The sequence below is a fragment of the Papaver somniferum genome, chromosome 3, assembly GCF_003573695.1.
Source record: "Papaver somniferum cultivar HN1 chromosome 3, ASM357369v1, whole genome shotgun sequence".
Taxonomy (NCBI): Eukaryota; Viridiplantae; Streptophyta; class Magnoliopsida; order Ranunculales; family Papaveraceae; genus Papaver; species Papaver somniferum.
In genome coordinates this window covers 95607776-95630747 of record NC_039360.1, presented here as the reverse complement: position 1 = coordinate 95630747, position 22972 = coordinate 95607776, and the positions used below count along the sequence as shown (strand labels likewise).

The following is a 22972-nucleotide window of genomic DNA, read 5'->3' as shown; positions in this document are numbered from 1 at the left end:
ACCCGATACAACGTCCTTGCTCGACGCTAACCCCTCCCTTAAAAAGGTTATACCGGATATCCGATTTGACCCATTGATTAAGGACCTAGATAATTGGTATATCTTCGGATAATAGTTGTCACCAATCAGCTAGGGGTATACTGGAATAAGAGTTAGGAATTGCCTTGAAATTTGGTTGACGTTATAAAAAGAAGTTTTAGAAAAAGATTGTTCTTTCTTCTTTAGTAATCAGTAATAATCAATTTAAACGGAAAAAAAAAATTATGGCAGAGAGATTTTAAAGGCATGAGTTATTTTCATCATTTTCACTAAGTCATACAGTGAGATTGAGAGATATATATCCCTAGAGAGAGAAACAGAGGCACTGAAAAATGCCTCCCTTCTACTGGTAAAGAGCTTGTTCAAACTCTCTGATGTTAATTTAAATAGGTGGGTAGGAAAGAAATCCTTCCATTAATTCGAACCAAAATAAAAACTCTCGAAATTTTTAGGTTTGAATTGAAGAAGCAACCCATCTTCACCAACCAAAAAACAGAGACAAATTGGAAAGAGAACAGAGTATGTTTACAGAGAAATGTATATAAAAATGGAGAAAAAGAGAGGAATATTAATATCTTTTACCGACAAAACTTGATATCCTACTTTCATGGAAGAGATAAGATCATCATCATCATCATCATCAGTGATCTAAGAAGAAAAATAAGGATACCATCTTTCTGGTACGAGGAAACAAGTGATCTTAAAAAAGTTTAAAAATATATTAAAGGTTGCTCTAATGGAGAGTACTTTAGATCTTAATGATTCTTCAAGGCAGACTTCCATGAAGGATGTAGAAATAATAGAAGAAGTAGAGAAAGGAAAAGGGATTGGATCAGTTTCAAATTCAAGTTCTTCGTCAGTATCACAAGAAGATGAAAGTTTGAAGAGAAAAAGTAGTAAGATCTTTGGTTTCTCTGTAACCCATGATTGTTCATCTACAGAGATTGGTGAACCTATGATTACTAGACAGTTTTTCCCAATGGAAGAATCGGATAATAGTAATACAATAACTGGTGCGTCAACTGGAGGAGGAGGAGGTGGGTTTAATACTTCTTCTTCTACTACTAGTTTCCCAAGAGCTCATTGGGTTGGTGTAAAATTCTGTCAAACTGAACCAGTTGGAGCTTCGAAAACATCAATGGAGGTTATATCACAACAACCCTTGAAGAAAAGTAGAAGAGGGCCAAGGTCTAGAAGCTCTCAGTATAGAGGTGTCACTTTTTACAGAAGAACTGGTCGTTGGGAGTCTCATATTTGGTTAGTCTTCTTTCTGTTTCACCCACTCTCTCTACCATTCATCTTGTGGTTAGATTTTTAATCCTCTCTTTTTGTTTCTGCTTTCATTTGATGCAGGGATTGCGGGAAGCAAGTTTATCTGGGTAAAAATCAAAGCCTTTTAAGTTAAAAAATCTGTTTTTTAGATATTTTTATAATTTTTGGGTTTGATCAGAATTTACATTTTTTTTGCCGATTGGTTCGTTTGATATTATTAGGTGGATTTGATACCGCACATGCTGCAGCTCGGTGAGTTAAACTTGAAACAAACCATAATTCTCTGATCTCTGATATTCTCGTGAAAACAGTTTTTTCCTGATCCTTATTTTATTTTATTTTATCTGTTTTGTGTTTTAGTGCTTATGACAGAGCAGCAATCAAATTCAGGGGAGTTGAAGCAGATATTAATTTCACTTTTAATGACTATGAAGATGATTTAAAACAGGTATATATCTCAGTCAGAGATTACAATATTAAAACTCTGAAAATCCATGTGAAATTTTTCCTGAAACAACATTAATTAATTGTTTTGCATTACTACTACAGATGACTAATTTAACCAAGGAAGAATTTGTTCATGTACTTCGTCGACAAAGTACTGGATTTCCAAGAGGAAGTTCCAAATACAGAGGAGTTACATTGCACAAATGTGGGAGATGGGAAGCTAGAATGGGCCAATTCTTAGGCAAAAAGTATGTGTATTTAGGTCTCTTTGATACCGAAGTTGAAGCGGCGAGGTAAATCATCTAATTATGAACACAAACTATTTTTCATTGTTCTAGAATTTTTCTATTTTAAAGCTGTTGCATTTTCTTGCAATAGAGCTTATGATAAAGCTGCCATCAAGTGCAATGGCAAGGAAGCTGTGACCAACTTTGATCCTAGTATATATGACAGTGAACTCAATGCAGGAGCTGGTTAGTATGTGGCTGTAAATATAATCTTGCTTACAGATTTTGTTCTGGTTTCTCTCCTTCGAAAATACTAAAATGTCTTTTGTACTTTTGGAAAATTATACAGGTAGTAACAAGGATCATAGTCTTGATTTGTGTCTCGGCTCATCGCCTTCATCGCTTGAATTCAAGGGCAACCAACCACTTCCAAAATTCCAATCTCAGCCTAATTGGAGTAATAGTAATAATCGCGGCTTTAAACTTAAGGTACATTAATCTTACTCATGATTTTATTTATTTTGTTGTGGGAATAATTATTAAATGAGAATTTTAATGAATTATTACACATTTCACAGCTACAAGATGAACAATTTAGAAACAACAAACAAAACAACAATCCATACTTTCAAACATCCAACAGCAATGAGTTAAGCAGATATGAGCAGCTCAGAGTTATCGGCGAAAACCCGATATTTCATCATCTACAACCACCATCACATCCTCAAAATTATCAGGTGGGTGTAAGCAATGAGGCTTCAAAATTATCAGGTGGATGTTTATTAGTCAACCTTATTTGTTCTCATCAATTTTTTGTTGTTGATATTCCAGTTATCAAGTAGTAGTACCAGTAGTGGCAGTAATGGAGGTAGTAGAGTCAATGTAGACACAATTGAGCAGCTTCAAAGAAGGCAGCAATGGAGTTCATCATCAACTTCAAACAAAAGTAACAACAATAGTAATGGATGGCCTTGTTATATATCACCATCACAGCCAATGTTTGCAACCACTGCAGCAGCATCATCAGGATTCCCATCACAAGTCATTAAAACTCCAAGTTGGTTCCCAAAGATCAATGGATTCCAATCACTTAAAAGACCCACTTGATCAACTATATGATCATTCCTTTTAGTTTCTCTCATGTGAACACATACATATATGTGGGTCTTGTAATTTCTAAGCATGAATCTTGCTTTAAGCTTTCTCCTTAGCTTAGAACAACAATGGATCCTCAATGATTATGTAAAGAAGACCTTTGGGTCAAGAACAACAGAAAAATAACATGAAATTGTTGGGAGAGAGTTTCTGGGTTAACCCATCTTTGTTGGTATGGTCTTCATGGGTCAACGATGATTGACTACTGGTCAATTATTTATTTATTTATTTAAAGCAAACGATTCGTTGAGATTGTACAGACTTGATGAGATGGGGAGGGGTCACAGAGGTGGAGGAGATTGATTGAACAAGAAAGCACTTAAAAGTTACCCTATTAAAGGTATTCTAGGCACTCATTTATATTTCCTATTTATGGTTTTATTTCTATTTATAGTTAAAAAGTTATAATTTCTGTATTTCCATTTCCTCACACTCAAAAGAAGAAAAATCTAAATATTTACCAAATTTCCCAATAAAGTAATAACAATAAAAATTAGAAGAAAAGTAAAACTTGTGAGCAAAGGTAGATGGTGGAAGGTGAGGTGCCAAAATCATAAATAAAAAAGATCGGTTCACAACTGGCTAACAATGTTAATGTAGATGATTTAATGGAAGTCAGATTTTTCAGACATTATTGATTGATGTCATTGAGAGGGACTTGATAATCTTTGCTTTCACTACACATACCCACCACTACACCCTCTTTTTTATGTGCTTTGATAATGAGAGGAGTAGTAATGGAAGCTCAAATATGGGTAATGAGTACTATAAACACTCACCACAATTGTAACCCAATTAGGGAAACCCCCATAGTTAGGGTTTTGTATTTATAGTCTTCTAATGAATACATACTAGAAACTCATTAGCTTTTCTTTGTTCATATTGAATTGACCCTTTACCTTTTCTAACCAACTAAATAAATTCCACACCATACCTACTGCTCACGCGGTGACCAGGTAGAAATTTCACACCATACCTACATAGTGTCGAGTAGTAGATTTTTGTAACGCGTTAGGATACCATAAACAGAAGTCGGAAGCATAGATATTTTACTTTATAAATAGTCGACTTTTCTGCTTCTAGAAGTCTTTCTAAATTTTTACACCCGAACAAACTTCTTGACTTTTCATTTATAGAAGTCAAAAAGTTACTTTTGGATGTGTATTCAAACGCGCTATTTGTTCTGTAATTAGAAGTAGAAGATGCATTCAGAAGGCAAAATCAAAAAGATTTTGCTTCACAATATTATTTTCTCCTTTTGTTTCTTGAAATTATTCTGAAATTTGGTAGTTTTACTTTTACTTTGATTTTTTGGATTTAATTAAGTCGACATGCACATAAAATTCAAGATGAAAAAAAGTTTTAGAAAAAAAAAAGGTAATTAGAGTGTAAACAGAAAACTAGTTGTTGTAAAAAGAGATACTTTTGGCTGCAAATCAAAAGTTCCCAAAAGAGGAAATAGATTTATATGATTTTCTGGTCCACTTTTAACTTTTAACCAAATATGCAATTAAATGAACAACACAAAGAAAAAGCTTGTTAAGATGTCCCCAAAATCGACCTCCTTTTCGATATGGTATTATTTAGTGGTCCATCCAACTGTATTATTTTTGTTTTCCTCTTCTTCTCTTCTAAACTTCTCAATTGGCAATTAACTGGGTCAGTCTGGTCCTGAATTATATAGTAGTCTGTTTTCATGCCACCACCTAACTCAATATTACACTTACATACAGTGCAAAAACAATACCAATGATGTAGAGATATAGAGAAAGACAGATGAGAAGCAACTTTTCTTAGGACCACCACAATCCTCTTAAAATCATACACTTTCTTAGAGCAACTGCAGTGGTGCGAGTATAACCAAAGACCAAAGAGGGAAAAAAAGATCAAATTTTGGGTTTAATATGGTGTGTGACGCTACGGTGGAAAAACTAAATTTGGTCAGACGTACATTATACGTTCGCCTGGTGTGGAGCGTAGACTATACCAACGCCTGATTGGAACGTGCACTAAAAAAAAAAAATGAAAGAAGTGGGGCGGAGGTATAAAGCCCGCCCCACTAAATTGATTTTCAAAACAAAGAATGGGGCGGGGGTATAAAGCCCGCCCCACTAAATTGATTTTCAAAACAAAGAATGGGGCAGGGGTATAATGCCCGCCCCATACAAAATAATTAAAAAAAAAAAAAATGGGGCGTAGACTTTACGTACGCCCCATGTGGAGCGTAAACTATACCAACGCCTGGTGTGGGACGTGCACTATATGTCCGCCTGATGTGGGACGTGCACTATATGTCCGCCTGGTGGTGGGGCGTGAAGTATATCAACGCTCGACTATATCTGGGTTTAGTCTTGGTCCCAGACCAAATATACTCTGGGTTTTAGTCGTTGATCAAAATTTGATCGATAGTACGTTCCACTACGTCTGTTCAAAAGACCAAATATTTGGGTTTACTCTTCCACCGTGGACGCTCTTAGATCCTTTGCTTTATACCAGATCTATTAAACTCTGCTACCTAAGATGGCCACCAACATCTCTCTCACCTCACACCAACCTTTCCTTTACTTCTTCTCTCCTCTCCTCTCCTACCTTTGAGTTGTTTTGGTTTAGAGCATTCAAACCTCTCAATTAAAGATGTAAGTTACCCACTTGTATCCCAATTTCCCAATGTAACATTAATGTAAATATTATTTGACTTTATTACTGCAACCGTACCAGAACACAAGCCATCCCCACGATATAATGCAAGTGGAATTGGAACTCCAAACGCTTTTAGTTCAACTGCAATGCGCATGAAGCATCGAACAAATTTCTCAAGTGTAGTTGGTCTAGAAGTACCTACTGCTTGTTCATTCTTTATAGACTTACTATTTAGTACCTTACCTCGTGAATTTGATTCTATTAAAAGAAATAGAGTGAGTATCAAAAATTTCTTTTTTAGGACATTGCTTAAACGGCAGGGAAAGGGTGTTATAAATAAAGTGGAAAAAGTAAGGAAGGAACAGAGATGTGGGAAACTTGCTGTGATTGTGGAACGTTAAACCCCTCTATCTATCGTTCATTTGCCTACTTCTTCAACCGCAACCCTATCTATGAATCTATCATCTATATTTACTTGAAAATGACACTACGTGAGTAATCTATGACTCGATGTTAAATAAATGATCACCTAATTTCGAGCTTGAATTACATCCCAATTTTCTAGTCTGGTGGGGTCAAGTTGAAAGATAAGTCTGATCGTATAAAAGAGCTTCTTCTTCACGGGAACAACTGTCCATGATTTGATTGAATAATTCATCTGACAGTCTCTGAAAATTCCAATACTTGAGTGAGTAAGAGTGTAAGACCACCTTCCAGCCATCTCATTTTTAGCTCAGATTTTCTTTTTCTTTTTTTTACCTGAGAGAAACGACTCAGGCTAAAAGATAGAATTCAACTCCCGTTAATCTGTTCAATAAAAAAACTCCGCTCGAGGAACCATGATTGGAAACGAATTACTCCCTCCCTTACTTTTTAATAGGCCAATTTCTTTTTTTAAAAAAATTAAAAAAAACTAATTATTGAAAGTGGTCCTCTAAACACTTGTCAATAAATGAAGTGAAGTGAAATGGTCCCCATGACACTTGTCAGTCAAAGAAATAAGTGAAATGGTATAACACTTGTCATCAAAACAAGTTAAAAGAAAAGTGGTCCCAGAAAATTAAAGTAACATTTGACTAAACTGACCTATTTTTTTTGAAATATTTATTTATAGAAACTGGCCTGTTAAAAATTAACGGACGGAGTACTTACTAATAATACAAAAACTGCAGGTATAAATTATCAGTGACCAATAATATTACATGGACGAGAGCCTGGAGTTTTCGGTTCAGACTAGTCTTTTGACAGAAACACGTAATCTGCTTTCGTTATGAACAATTACATCGCATTATCCTCCCCTTTGAAAGGTGGGGAATGGTGATTCTTCTCAACTACAAATTTCCATATATTCACAAGAACGTTAATAAAGATAAGCTACTACCGAATTTCTGAGTATACTACACGGTAAAATAAAAATATCACAACACGCAGTTGAAGCAGCAGCACAGCCGAAGAATCATTGCCTAAGTGCAACATTTGACCTTTCCAGCTGACTCTGATTCTTAACACCCTTTTGTCATGCAGCCTGCATTTGGTTAGGGTGCCTCAGCCTTAATCCAACATCAGCTTCTTGCCCCTGTTGCAATAACCCAGAATCTTGCTGACTTGATTCTGCTGTGTCGGAGACATTTCTCTTTGGCATCTTGTCTTCACCAAAGTTGTGCAATCTTCGTCCGATTAAGTAACGGTCATCCCTTATAGAATTATGGAGATTTGTGAACCAGAGGTGAAATCTTTTAGCACAGAAAAATATCACGCTAAAGCTAAGGGAGCCCACCCACGCAAACCGGTAGACAGCTGAGTTAACAATCAACGAATACCCTAGGACAGGGAAAAACCCTCTTGCAAATACGTACGGAACACAGAGCGCTGTCAACAGCTTCATTACTATTGGGATCACTATCTCCTGCAAAACCCAGAGCCCCCTCAACCGTGAAAAACCATCATCTCTCACCCTCTCAAACTTTAGTCGCCAACTTTCATCAACCAGAGGTGTCATGTGATCCAGCATGACCTGTTTCAATACAAAATAATGTGCATATCAACTCAGTTAATTGGTTTCCCTTTACAAACTTGTCATCTATGAACATCTCTTTGTTATGCAGATGTACTGCGTGAAGTCACTATGTTTGTAAGAGAAGTTTATGAGGTAAGCCATTTCGCAAGAGAAGTTTATGGAGTAAGCCAAAGACCAGCCTGAACCTAAAATCGGCATGCTGGTCCCTAGCCGACTGTAATCTGGAAAACCTCAGCTACCCAGTGAAACGGTCATATTCTAACATGAGCATAACTAGGTAACTCTTGAATTGTTCATTTCTAGGATATTGATCTTGCATTTTTCATCCAAACTTGGTGTATGCCAGGATTATGAGCATCTTAAGAGGAATAAAAACCCCATAAACTAGGCAATCTTATTTTGTGCAACACGTAGTAAACAAGAACTTGCATGATTCAGAATATGAGAGAACGCCTACCAGTCTAGTCCAGATTTTGAGAAAGATAAGCCCCAGTGCCCAGTCCTGATACAGGAGGAAAACTGGACTTTCATCCACAGGAACCCGCATTGGAACAATCACCACAAGCTCAAAGAGCAGGCCAATCATCACGGGGATAATAAAGATCTGAAAACATATTGAAGGACAAGATAAAAGGATCTAAAAACAAAAGATACGAGTACCCATAACATGAAGAAATGAAAAACGATGCAGTAAAGATATCTGCCACGAAGAAAAATTCCTACCCATATTGACAGAAGTGCAGAGCTCTTCAGGCCTATGCTGCCCCACTTCAGAATTTGGGTCAATAAAATCTTTGCTCTACCTGTCTTTACGTGCTCAATACAATACCTTGCTCCAGCCAAAAGAGTCCAGATGACATAGCTTCCAATAATGAATGCATAAAGATCTATCAAAAACAGTTGGAACTGGTTATTTTCAGCTTGGAATAATGGAAAATGTGAATGCAAGAATAGTTTTGCAACTATTTTACCATTGCACTTGATTCCATGAGTGATTGGGAGACGAGGGATGGCATTAAATAATGTGCGTCCAAGAGAAATAGGTACAACTATCAGTGCAGAGTTGAAAAAAAACAAACTCATCCATGCCAACACCAACAACAAAACAATGCGAAGTACAAAACCATATCTGCAAGTATTAAATTCAAAAATTACAGCAGGTAGCAAAGCATTATAGTTCATAAATACAGCATATTCTTATAAACGCCCTGATGCAAGATACTCACACAGGATCTGCTTGTTCACCAATGTCATACTCTTCTGCAACATCAGAGTTCCTCAATACATGAGGGGCTCTGTTTCGATCTTCAGCAGCTACAAGTGCTACCAAAGCACGATCTTGCTGACCAACTCCGCCTCGGTTCACATCACGCAATCTATCATTCCTTTCTACGTTTCCTGCTTCCTGTCCACCATTATCTTCAGATTTGGGTAGTAAAAAATCTGTTAAGCCAAGTGCCCAGCCAACTGCTTTAAACCAATGGCGGAGCAGGGCTTTAACTGTTGCGCGCAACTTAAAATGCTCAATAGCAAAAGGAATGCAGATTTGCACCAGAAGCATATCCGCGGGAATCTCAGTAAATGGATCAGATACCCTGCAATATGCAAATAGTTTTAAAATGATTAAAACTTCATTGTAACGCTACACTAGAGATGACATAAATATTGCTTGGAACATCTTACAATATATCCAGCGGAAACATAGAGGGCACCAAACGCATGGCAAGTTTCACTGGTAAAAATACCAGCATCACAATTAAGCTTCCGTAAACAGCAACCGACAATAAAACCCGGCGAGCATGCTTCTGTACAGGGTCATCAATAAGATCCCTAAATGGATTGTAGTTTGGATCAGCTGGGTCCCGTAGGAAGTATAGAACTCCAGTTCGTAATACCTGTCAGAAACACATGATAGTAAAAATTCAATAAACACATGATAGTAAAAACACATGATAGTAAAAACCCTTACTAATCATTACAAATTCATATGTTAGTAAGGGTAAAAAAGAAGAAGAATGCAATACCCCTCGAAGAAGGCTGACAAATATGCTTATTTGTAGCATGTACACGATTCCGACAACCCAATGTACCAAAGAGCTTGCCAGGGGAGAGATTGAGAAGAATTCCACCCGTTGAGAGATAGTCTTCCCCAGCATCTTTACCGTACAAATATCCAACCACCATCCACACATTAGAGGAAATACCCCAAGTTCAATTACCAGAAGAAAAGCGACTTTTACCATAGTGAGTAAATGTCTCATTGCAGCCAAGAATTGCCTGATAAGGGAGGGAACTGCCTCTATCATAGAAGCCATACCATAAAATCTTCCCAAGGTCAACGGCTCGCCGCGAGTATAACGAATCAAAGCAATGCACCCAAGGTAGAAAAAAACCAGATAGCAAATAAACATGTAACCAATGGCCAGCGTAGTAACATCGGAAAGGCTTGAGATCCCACCAGATGCCCCTTTTAAAAGATTGGCTGAAAGTGGTTTCCCTATATTGTTTGAGACCTCTTCAAGCTCAGTTGTGTTCGTATTCAGTGTTTCTGTAACCACTTCCACGACATGGTTAAACAGACTGCGTTTCTCAATATCAGATGTCATATTTGTCATCGCATTTAACGCATTCTTCAATGTGATATTTGCTAAAGAGAGGGCTGACTCCATCAATGGCATGACCGTTGGACCAGTAGCTTCTGAGGAAATCCAAGATATGTAGTGAAGGATGACCCGGCCCAATGAAAAAGGAACGAAAATGACAACACCGAGAAATATCATATTGCTTGCTAGAACCTGCGCCAGAATATCACACCATAAATCTAATGATCAACCAATTTCAAATCAAACATGATTTTGTATGGCAGTAATATATAACTGAAGCAAGGAAGTCAAAATATACAATTGGTAACATCGACATAATTAGAGTTTAGGTATCTAGTGAAAAGGAAACTAGACTTACAGTAAATGCATTTTCAACCAAATGAAAAACAGGCCCTTGCATACCAACAAGTTCATCGAAGGGTACATCTTCTGCCCCATCAGCATCATCTAGACCATCAAACATCTGTTCAACATGTGCTTCAAGGCGTGCAGCCTGCAGTTCCAACCTGGCAGCAACATTCTCTGCATTTCTCCTGATAATTTGACCAGCTCCAGCAATCCCTTGCCCTCCAGCAGCATCTTCACCAATCCCATCAACAACAGGAATTCTATTAGGTGGGACAGGAGGTCTTCTAACGGCACGAAGACCATTTCTTTCACCTTCATCTTCTCTCTCAACATCCTGCCCTCCAAGTTCTCTTAGATGTTTAAAATAATCTCGTAAAGAGGTGGCACCCAGAAAAATGAAAACTATACTAGCAGAAAGCAGAAACCCATGCAAACAATCAGTAAGAACCACTGTAGTAGATAAATGACTCATAAATAGTCTCTGGGCTTCACCAAGGCTCCTAACAAAAGCCAGTCTCCATATCCAAAACGTAATGAAGGGTATTATGAGGAGCCAGACAAAAAGCACAAAGGCAAGTCGCAGAAAGAACTGCATCACATGGCATGTTTTCATTGCCATCCCAACCACAAACTCCTGGAAAGGAAGTCTAGCAGGAGCATTCTCAGCGTAAACAGGAGAGAACGAAAAAGGATGTTTGCACACCTGCATCACGCATTAGGCGATTAATAGAAATAAATCCAAGTCAGCAAAATAAAAATAAAAAACAAATCGTAATTAATAGAAAACCAAGAACATAAGTAGAACCAAATGCAATAATGGTTGGGCTTTAAAACTTCGCAAGTGGTAAAATCAGTTTAATCTTAGCAGCTAATTAAAGTGTTATAGTTCAATATATATTGTGCCCGTCATGCCAAATCCTAACTGGATACTCTTGATCAGTACACCGCTCCACTAAAAATTTCAAGGCCAACCAACATAATTAACAAATGCAGATAGTTGGATTCTGCAGGTACATTTGATTTCCAGTTTTCATTACCTGGATAAGGAATCAGAGTAAAAACATCCACTCTTATCTTCTTTAAAATTTCCAGACTAGTACCGTACCTGAATTCGGTTGAGGGCGGTTAAGTTTCCATGCCCACTTATTCAAAGTCACAGATTCACATTCTTAAATTCCCTAAAACCCTTAAACTTACACCAATTTCATAAATTATTCATAAAAATAAAACCTAATTCAAATATCAAATCGAGGAAAGAGAGAGATATGTTCCAAACCTCGCATTGACGAGCATTGCTGTGATTAAGCCACTGTAATAAACAATCTTGATGAACAAACTTAATACTCCCACTACAAGCACAAGGATATCTTAAAGGATTATCAGTTTCCCCAGGGTTTCGACAAATTCTACACACATCTTCATCATCATCATCATCAATATACCCATCAGGCATATTCCCGCTATTAGTAGAAGTAGTTTCCGCCGTCGTCGTTGTAGTCTCTTCTGTTGTGATTGTAGAATTACAAGAAGAAGAAGAGGAACCTTCGATTCCCTCTGCTTCGTTTCCTCCTAATAAAATGCCATTACTTTCCCTCTTCTCTTCTTCTTCTTCATTAGATTTCGATTGTTCAATTGCAATCTCCATTTCCAACAAATTACGATTTTTAATTGCAAAATTGAATTGATTTGATTGTTTAAATTTGAATCGAAATTTCGATGTGATGACGAGTCGAGGTTAGCAAAAAGACTGTGATTGGTCTTGGTTAGGGCTGTTCATGGTCGGTTTTGGTTCGGTTTCTAGCCAAACCAAAACCGAAACCAATATTATTGGTTTCTAAAAATCTAAACCAAACCAATCCATTAACCATTGGTTCGGTTTCCAAATGGTTCCAGTTGGTTTCGGTTTGTCCCAGTGGTTTTTTGGTTAACCAATAATTATGTCAAACAAAAAAAAATACACAAATTTACAGATAAAAAAATCGTAGTTGCCGATAGTATTGGTTTACACAAATATACAGACAAAAAAAAATCAAGAATAGTTAAAGCTTACTCTAATTCTAGAGATCAAATGAAGATATATAATATATCTTAATTTAGATATTGACAAATAAAAAAGAAGGAAGACGGGAAGAAAAAAGTCGAGTAGCAGCAGCTGTAGTTGGGGGTGGAGAAGGGAGGCGGCTGAGAAAAGGAGAAAGAGAAAGAGGGAGAGTATCATAATGAAATATTAGATTTAGGGTTTCTATTTATCCTCTAAATTAATGGGTAGAATCTAATACTTTTAAATCGACGGTAGAAATTAAGTTTAAAAATTAATTGGTTCCCCAATGGTTTTTGGTTCGGTTTTCAGGTCAAACCAAAACCAAACCAATAATGTCGGTTTTTCAACATTTTTTACCAAACCAATCCAAATCTAAATGGTTTGGTTCGGTTTCTTGCTTATTGGTCTGGTTCGGTCGGTTTCCAACGGTTAACCGACACCATGTTCAGCCCTAGTCTTGGTGACTTTCCGGAAAAAAAGGAGAGAGAAACAAGAAACCTGAGAGAAAAGAGAGATTTTCCAGCCAAAACAAGCTTTTAAGTGGCACCGGGCTTTACCACGGGCTTCATATGCAAATTGGTTGGGGTGCCAAAGGATAACGGTTGGCGGCATCCCAACATGTACTTTTTCCAATAAAACTACTACAATTATATGAAAGCAACATCTAACATTATTCCAATTACTAGGAACTAGATTATTGGATAAATTAGGAATTTTTTTTTGCGAAAATAACATCTACCACTCCAAACTTATCTGACATACTGGCGGCAACGATCGGAAATACAATGACTCCAATTAGGGGATAATAATATAATTTTTTTTATACCCAAGCGATCGTCCACCGAAATCGTAACAACATACGACAATTACAAGATCCGTAAAATAACTGGGTTAGCAATAAAGATCATGTAATCCAGATCATCCTGGATCATTTCACTTCTCAATACACAACTCCAAATACAATAATAAATGAAGAGCTATTTGAGGAAATCACGCCAAGATTAACATCAACACAATGTGACATACTCTCGGCGGAAGTAACATTGAAGAAAATCAAGCAAACTCTCTTTTCCATTAATTCTGAAAATGCTCCAGGACCAGACGGCTGCACCAGTAAGTTTTTCAAAGTTTTTTTAGAAACCACTCACATTCGACTAATAGCCATGGTACAGAGTTTTTTTAGTTCTTTAAATATTGATCCCCTCATGAATCACACAAACATTACCCTAATTTCAAAAGTGGACAACCCCACAAAACCATCCCAATTCAGACCTATCAGCCTATGCAATGTCTGCTACAAAGTCATATCCAAAATCCTAGTCAACCGAGTATGACCCCTTCTCCCATTCTTAATAAGTCCATATCAATGTGCCTTCGTTCCTCAAAGATCAATATATGATAAGATAGAAATTGTTAGAGAGTTGTTCCACCACATTAAAACCTCATCGAACACCAAAGACCCCAAAATAGCTCTACTAGATATCCAGAAAGCTTATGATAGCCTTGACTGGGGATTCATCAAAAAAGCTTTTACCAAATTAGGATTTCCGTCAATATTTGTGGAGTATATCATGTTATGTGTCAAGTAAGTCACCTACTCCGTCAACATCAATGGTACCCTACATGGATTCATCACACATACAAAGGGAATTAGACAAGGTGATCTCATATCTTTCTACATTTTCATTTTATGTGCAGAAATATTTAACAAATCTTGACAATTTAGAAGCAAAAAATCTGGTACGAGGTCTTTATATATCACAAAAGGCACTGCCCATATTACATCTAATATATTGCAAGCGATCTCATCATCACTTACTAGGCTTCCCAGGAGAGTAACAATCACCTGAAAATGATACTTCAATCTTATACCTCTTCGACGGGTCGAATAATCAATACAACAAAATCAACAATCATTCATCATCCGAGGCTGCAACCATATAACATAGACACTTTACACCAATACTTCGACATGCCAACCACATCAATCCAACCTATATATTTAGGAGTTCAATTCAAACACTGGAGAACCTTTCGTCCATCTTCAAACCTCTACTTCAAAGACTGGCTCGTAAATCTTAAGGATGGATGACAAATGCCTTATTACACATGTAGGGAGGATAGTTCTCATTAAAACCTCTTTAACACCTACCTCCAATCACCTTACGCAGACACAACTTTTCCCCACCCATGTGCACAAACAAATTGATCGAATTGCCAGAAAAGTTTTCTAGAGACATGACTGTTAAAAAACTTCACCTATTAGGATGGAACAAGCTAAACAAACCAATACCAAAAGGAGAGCTCGGCATCAGAAAGAGTATCCATCACAATAAGTCTTTATTCATGAAAATAATTATTGACATTCACGACCAACCACATTCCATCTGCACCAGCCTCTACAACGAGAAATGCCTCAATCATCAACCAATATTCCAAGGTGAAATCCCAATACCTTCTACTGCCAGCCTGCAACGGGAATAAATGGCATTTCTTATACCTTCTGGGAAACGGCATATATTTCATCTTATAGGAAATGGTTTAGACACACTTATCCAAGCTATAATTGGATACCCCATTTTTAAAAACTTGATCTTATCCAGTGATACTCTATCCAAACTGTAGCTGATATAATTGACCATCTTTCCGATAACTGGAGACATGATCAGCTAAACAACCTTCCACCTAATGCAATAAATATCCACCTTCCACCTAACAACCCCCCTGATAAAATAATATAGTCGCATTCAAAATCAGGAAAATACACCACCTCATCCGGGTACAATTGCCTAATCCAACAAGATAACCACTCACACCTGAACTCCCTCTGAACAATCAAATTTTTGTGGACCCTACCATGTCCACCCAAAATTCAGCTTTTTTTGTGGAAAGCTATCAACGAAGGATTAACAAGTTTTTTTTATGTTACATCACATCAACCTCACCAATACCAACTTTTTCCCCCGATGCTACTCCGAGAAAGAAACATCTGAGCGCATGCTTATTCACTGTCCAGTGGTAATAGCTGCTTGGACCAGTCTTTCCAGCCGCATATCAACAAACCAACCCCAAGCTAACAACCAACTAATTACCTTAAAACATCAAACAACCATATCATAACTACTGCAAGCACCCGACCTTATCTCTTTTATTACATATTTTTGTTTTCTACTTTGATCTCTCTGGACGATCAAAAATGAACTTGTGTTCAAACAAACGCAATCTACATATGAAAACATCCTGGCGAGATCTTTAACATAACAACAAGAATTTGAATGGGCAAAAAAGATTTTCCCACATGTTCTCCCTGGGAACCACCTCCCAGGATTGCAACAAGCATCACCGGGACAACAACAACCATTCAAGTAGGTTGGTCCACCCCAACACCAGATTGGATTAAAATAAACATTGACGGGGCGGCTAAGGGCCACCCAGGTATGGCGGGAACATGTTTCATTTGAAAGGATTCAAATCCGCAAACTGTTATGGCTCTCACACAACCTCTAGGATTAACTACTGCGCTAACGACAGAGACATGGGAAATCATGATAGCAAACAGAACAACGACGGAAAGACAACGGACTAAAGTGTTATTTGAGACAGACTCTGATAATCTCATACGCTCTATTAAAACCCCAACGGAAGCTCCTTGGTAGATTTCAAAAATGATTGCAGAAATTAAACAAAGAATGAGACAAATTCCTTTTTGCACTATTACAGAAGGAAACCAAGCTGCAGACGGTCTTACAAACTATATAACAGACGGTAGCCAAGCCGGAAATTATTCATCCACAATTTGGGTCAGGCAAACCGTATATTCTTAACCATATTCTCTTAAGTGACTTTATGGGAATCACATTCCCACGTGTAATAACAATTTACTCCATTTTATTTATATGATACATGCTTCAAGAAAAACTAACTAAGAATAGCTCATGACCACGCAGGAATATGACATTGGTATTATATTTTCATACTCGTTCTACTTAAAACTAAGAATTAGGGTGTTCTCAATGGATGAGAAATACAAGAAAAAGTTATTGTATTTATACATCGATACTTACAGGGCATGCCTTGTTATACAAGAGATTACATATTGTTGATGGTGGATTTTCGACAAAGGTCAAAATCGTAAAATCATGATACTGCATATGTTTCTGACCCGGCTTCAGGAACGCATGTGACGATTCATATTTTATGATCCGTGAACCCTTTCACGAACTCTGACTGAGTGAGTATTCCTCTCAGAGCCATGATGAACATGTTTCTCGAAAGGCCTCCCGGCTGAGCGTTCGATGTTGCACATTCCATCATGCTCTCTATGTAGAATAAAATGATTGGGCGGTTCTCTGGACATAATTGTTTGTCATAGGGTTAAACGCCTTCAGGACGTCGACGATACTCATTGTTCCCTGACTACATAGAGAGACCCACCTCTACATAGAATAACGATTGGGCGGTTCTCTAGACATAATTGTTTGTTGGAGGGCTTAACGCCTTCAGGACGTCGATAATACTCGTTGTTCCCTGACTATGTAGAGAGACCGTATATAGATTCAGGCGGCTCTCTAGACATAATTGTTTGTTAGAGGGCTAAACGCCTTCAGGACGTCGACGATGCACGTTGTTCCCTGATTATACACCTTTCAGAACGAGTATGATGCTTCAACTATCTCATATCTCGATTCTACAATAGATTAATTCTAGCATGACATTCACCCACTGAATTCCTAGAAAATAATCTATTATATCTCATTACTCCGTTCCCTGAATCCCCCGGCTGGATTCATGGATTAGTAATAGATAACCATTCTACCTCATTACTCTGTTCCTTGAATTCCCCGACTAGATTCATGGATTAGTAATAGATGCACAATTCATAATTATTACTCCGTTTCATGAATCATTCTCCGCTGAATTTCATGAATTAGTAATAATTACTCAACAATCGGGTGTCTAGACTATCACCGAGTAAGCCCCAAGAAAATGGTGCAAGTGTACTCGACAATGATGCACGAACGACCATCCAAATGCACGAACGAGCATTCAAAAATATGGACAAACGAGGAATCCTACACAAAATAGGAGAGAAAAAATAATAAAAAAGAAGCGCATAGCGGCCGGGCCTACCGACCGGCTGGTCATGCCGTCGTGGCCGGCCCCCCACGCCTCTTCCTTTATTTTTTTCTTATTTTATTATTTTCATGATCTCATGAAAACTCCTTCATTCAAGCGACTTTCCTTGTTTGAACAAAACTCACGGTTTCTACATATTTTCCTCAAACGATGAAAAATAATAAAATAGGGAAAGAGGTCGCGGGACCGGGCTACCTAGCCGGCCTGCCATTCCCTAGCCGTGGCCGGTCCCACACCTTGCTATCCCTTTTTTTGATAATTATTATTTCCCTCATCTCATGAAACTCCTCCGTTTGAGCAAGAAACCCTGGTTTCTTCATATATTCTCAAATATTGTTCAAACCATGAAAAAGCCAAAAAGTCAAATGGTCACGTGACCGACTAGGCTATTCACGAAAAATATTAAAATATTATTATTTTAATATTCTCAAAATATTGATCGAATGAGCAAAGTCCTACTTGCTCATTCGATCAAAATCAAGAATTTCAGTCAAAGATCAAACTCTTCTGAAAATCCAAGATATTGCTCAAACGCACACCAGAAAATACCAAAACTCTCAGGACTGAGGCAGACACATTATGGTGACTTGGGCATGCTTCCTTGACCGACCAAGGCTGGCCCTAAATCTTGCAAGGAGCCGGTCTCACACATATTTATAATTTTGACCTAATTTGCTCAATTGCTCATATTGGGTCCAAACTCTTTCCAACCAGCTTGGAATTTGCTCAAACGACCATCATCTGGTCCCACGACTACCAAGGGTCGGTCTCATGCCCTCTTGGTCGGTCTCTCACTTCTCCATAATTAGGTTTTATTACCTAATGCTCATACGAGCACTATTTTAATAAATGATTAAACCAGCATTTAATCATCCTTTCACCAACCAGTCAACAAAGGACTTTGGTGCATGCTCACTCGAGCACTTGGGCACCACATGGTCGCCCATCATCCCATGTGGTCGGTCCCTCCTTCACTCATTGAACTATTTTCAGTAATTCATCAATTGACGAACAATTGATCAAAAATTAGGGTTTCGAACAAATGCTCTGCAAATCATGATTTTGAGCAATTTCAAACACTAATAAATTTATGTTGACCCAGCAATCGACATCTGTGTTAATTATGTTAGAGCATGGCTCGGTTGAACACACCAAGCGTTGGTATGCCAAGTTTGGTTGTCATATTTTAGTGAATCAAAACTCACGTTAAGAGTCGCTTGATTATGTACTAGAGTCAACTTCGTATAGGTTAGCTTGAAAGTATTAGGATATGAGACATTATAAGTATTGCGAAGTCTTGAAGATGTGAAGAAGCAAGGATCTACAACGACAACAATCATCCTTCCACTTGAGGTTAGTGATATTTGACTTGAACTGTTTTATTCCCTAACGTATCTTTCAAGTCGTGCATATTGAAAACATAACTGCGAAGCATATTTGAACTCTAGATAGACATAGTATTAAGGAATACAATACGAGGTTTATTGCTTAATCATTAAACTTTGTAGATAAGACATTGACATAATAATTTGAATGCTATTGTGATTATGTATGGGTATGAGGTGAGGATTTCATCCTAGGGAACAATGTTTACATGTGTTCTAAGGAAGTAAGTTCATAAACTTTTTTGTGAACCCAAAAGGAAATTTCCAGGTGTTATTGGTTTTGTTATTCATTGCATATCTTATGAACAACCAATATGTGTGATTGAGTATATCCACTCACAACTTGTTTGTGTTCTTGGTAGAACTATTCACAAAGACCTGACTTATGTATTGGTATGATTTTTATTAGTGAAATCGATCTTAAGTAACCACCTGAGATGGTATAATCGGGTTTGTGTTTTTTATGACCAAATATGGGAAAGGGAAAGGGGAACCGATCCTTGTATGGGGTGCAGCAAGTTTTATAGCATAAAGGGGAACCGATCCTATGGACATGTGCAACACGTTTTTAGGCAAAGGGGAACCGATCCTATGGACATGTGCAACACATATAAGTTAGATACAATATATATGTGGGTAACCGATCCTAGTTCCTAGTCAACCAAATTTTGGAAAGCTAGTGTGACTATGCACAATACTCACATGGAGGTATAACCGAAACTTGTTTTGGTAGAACCGTTAAACCCATGATTGTGATTGAATATTGGTTTGATCAATCACATAGTTCTTTAAAGTCAGATGAACCAATTCTAAACTTGTTTGGAAGTGTGGCAAATCGGTCTCAAGGTTGTAAGTGTGAAAGAGAACTTACAAAGTAAGAATGTCGACATACTTTGAACATGTGCTGTGAATGTTTATTTCTTTAATCGTTCAAAGATATTCCTTAACAGCTAAGGGAAGAGAATCCCATGATCGAAACATAAGTAAGTTAAGAATCTTTTAATTAAGGTTATTAATTTCATTTTGTAGGGAAATTCCAGAATTAGTAATGTGCATTTACTAATTAGATTTTTCGAGAGATTTCGATCATTATTTTTGGACAGAGCATTTCCAGGAATTATGAAAACTGAATTTGTGCTTTAATGAATATATTGAGAATATTTTCGGTTTTGGAAATTCCTTGGTGTCCAAACTTCCTTGTCTATAAATACTTGAAGTTTGCCTTTCTAGCAAACTAATCCTTCGTAAAAACAGACTTCCTCTTTTGTTGTTGTTACTGGTATAGCCGCCTATTCGGAGAGGAGAGTAACCTAATCAGGCGAAATCTCTAACGGCCACTCAGTTTAAAGTCTTCTTTGGGATTGAGAATCTCTAGCGTGTATCGTTGGTGGGAAACTAGATAATTGAGGTTTATCTTTTGTTTTCGATTGGTTTGATTGACTAACGGTGGTTGAAATCTGATTGCACCTGGTTTGTTTATTCTTGAGAATCTTCTCTTCTGATATAAGATTCACTCAAACTATTTCAGAGTTTCGATAGGGATCTTTAGACTGTTGTGAGTTCTAAAAACGATCATGTGATAATCCATTGTTAACAGACTCCGTTCTGTGCGTGATTGATCACAAGAGATTCAAGTGATTGTGTGCAGGTTTTTATTGAAGATTTAAGAAGATTTGAGGACAAAGAAGATATTGAAGATCTGACTTGGGTTTTATAATCTTTGGTGTGCACAATACATGTTTTGGTAAAAGAGGATCCAATTAATAATCGATTTATCCTTGTGGTAGATTGGATTGATTAATTGAGTAGATCGGCGTCAACACAATTCTTTGGATTAATAGTGTTGTTGGCTTAATCTTAAACGATTACTTCGGTAATTGAACATAAGATAGATCTAAGGACATGACGAAGGAGTTTATGTTAAGATAAACGGAAGAGCCTTTGTCCGACTCATATCACTTGGTTGAATAGAGTTGATACCAAACATATTTGTTGTTCCTTTACTGTTTGGAATACGAACCAAAGGAACTGTTCCAAGTACGTGACTTATTTATAAGTTGGAGGCGTGGGAATACAGAAGGAACTAGGTGAACTATAGGTTTAGTTGCTTGGTCTCAACTATACGAAGTTAGGTGTAATTTTGTGTAGTGGCTTAATCCTGAGAGTATTCAATTCTGGACAAGGTCCCGGGGTTTTTCTGCATTTGCGTTTTCCTCGTTACCAAAATCTTGTTGTGTCATTTACTTTTATTTTCCGCATTATAATTGTTTTATTGTAATTAAAGTAAATTACACAAACGTTAATTCCTATTTACTTGATAAGCAATCCTATTGTGTTTGGTTAAGTCCGAACCTTTGTTCAAGTAAACATACTTCGTTGTCGTGTTGTCTCGATCTCGTATCCATAGACGATCACACGAAGTGTGAACCGATTAGTTGTATTGTCTCGACTCTGTCCATAGACAACCACTTTAGGAGAAAGGACTTATAGGTAGGAAAAGTTTTAGCTTGAGGTATATTTGGGTACCCTCGCCTTTTCAATTGGTATCAGAGCAGGCAAACACGAAAAGATTTAACAATCTGTGTTTGGTGCGATCGAACCTACAAGAAATGAGTCAAAGTAAGATTAAGCGAAAGCGAAAATTATTGAAAGACTCAGTTAACGTATCGCAAGAGGTTTTTAAACCACCTTCAGAATCAGAGGTTACAAACTCTAAGTTGGAAGAGATTCGTGAGCGCTTGTTGTCTAACGAAATTATCCTATGTGTGGCTAATGAGAAAGTAAAGGAACTTCAGGTTACTTTACAATTAAAGACTACTGAATGTGAAAGGCATCGTCTAGACTACGAAAAGTTGAAGGAAAATGATTCTCAACATATATAGAATCTTGAGGATAAAGTAAGTGCTAGTCTCTCTCTAATAGAACTGTTAAAAAGGGAGTGTAATGCTGTTCTTGAAAAAATTCTTTTGTTGGAAGAGAAACTTGTTGAATATGATGCAAGGATTAACTTTCAACAAAAGAGTTTTAAAGAGAAAGAAGGTGTATATCTCTCACGAGAAAAACGCCTTGAGGCTGATCTAGCCAGTGCTCTTGATAAAATCAAGATGTTAGAAGAAGAAAATTTGGAACTGAAAAAATCCAATGAAAGCTCAAACAAGTTAACCTCAATGTTAGAAGTAAGTAGAAATCATCGTGATACACGAGGATTGGGCTATAAAGGAATAAATGCTTCAAATATTAGCAAAGAGGAAGCAACAACGTTGAACAAAGATAACAAAAATAAGAAGAAAACTCATCGAGCTCCAATGCAAGAGGATCCACAAAAAGGTAACATTAAAACTCATACTTTGTATATTTATACTAAGCATTGTTTTTATTGTGGTAATAAAGGACACTTGCAATGGGGATGCAAAGTTCGTAAGATGCAAGATGAATTTTCTTTTGTATCAAACGAATTGGCTAAGTTTTCTCCTCATAAGAACTCAGATCGTTATTTCCCTAAGTTTAGGCAAACTAATTATTATAATGATAGTTCAAATTTTGCATATCACTCGACAAGGTCATCTCATGAAATACCCAATTATAAGAGAGATGACGTTTCAAATGCAAAGACAAGATCTGATGTTCCAAATTGGAGAAAGGATGTTTCGCAAAGTATTCAA

General features: G+C 37.3%; 2 protein-coding genes across 2 annotated transcripts; one reads left to right on the top strand and one right to left on the bottom strand.

Moving 5' to 3' along the window:
• Positions 1–241: 241 nt before the first annotated feature.
• Positions 242–3390, top strand: LOC113356873 (floral homeotic protein APETALA 2-like). The gene is made up of 9 exons (XM_026600104.1): positions 242–1296; positions 1393–1418; positions 1533–1563; positions 1672–1759; positions 1861–2051; positions 2137–2231; positions 2335–2474; positions 2564–2722; positions 2817–3390. Exons 1-9 carry the CDS (start codon positions 776–778, stop codon positions 3090–3092), a joined length of 1527 nt encoding a protein of 508 aa, XP_026455889.1. The 5' UTR covers positions 242–775; the 3' UTR covers positions 3093–3390.
• Positions 3391–6935: 3545 nt separating this feature from the next.
• LOC113356872 (probable E3 ubiquitin ligase SUD1) lies at positions 6936–12514 on the bottom strand. Its single transcript, XM_026600103.1, has 9 exons — positions 12025–12514; positions 10759–11451; positions 9822–10592; positions 9481–9692; positions 9024–9392; positions 8769–8926; positions 8521–8684; positions 8255–8401; positions 6936–7794 (listed from the first exon to the last, which is right to left on the bottom strand). The coding sequence occupies exons 1-9, from the start codon at positions 12391–12393 to the stop codon at positions 7297–7299; spliced, it is 3381 nt and encodes a 1126-aa protein (XP_026455888.1). The 5' UTR covers positions 12394–12514; the 3' UTR covers positions 6936–7296.
• Between the last annotated feature and the right edge of the window lie 10458 nt (positions 12515–22972).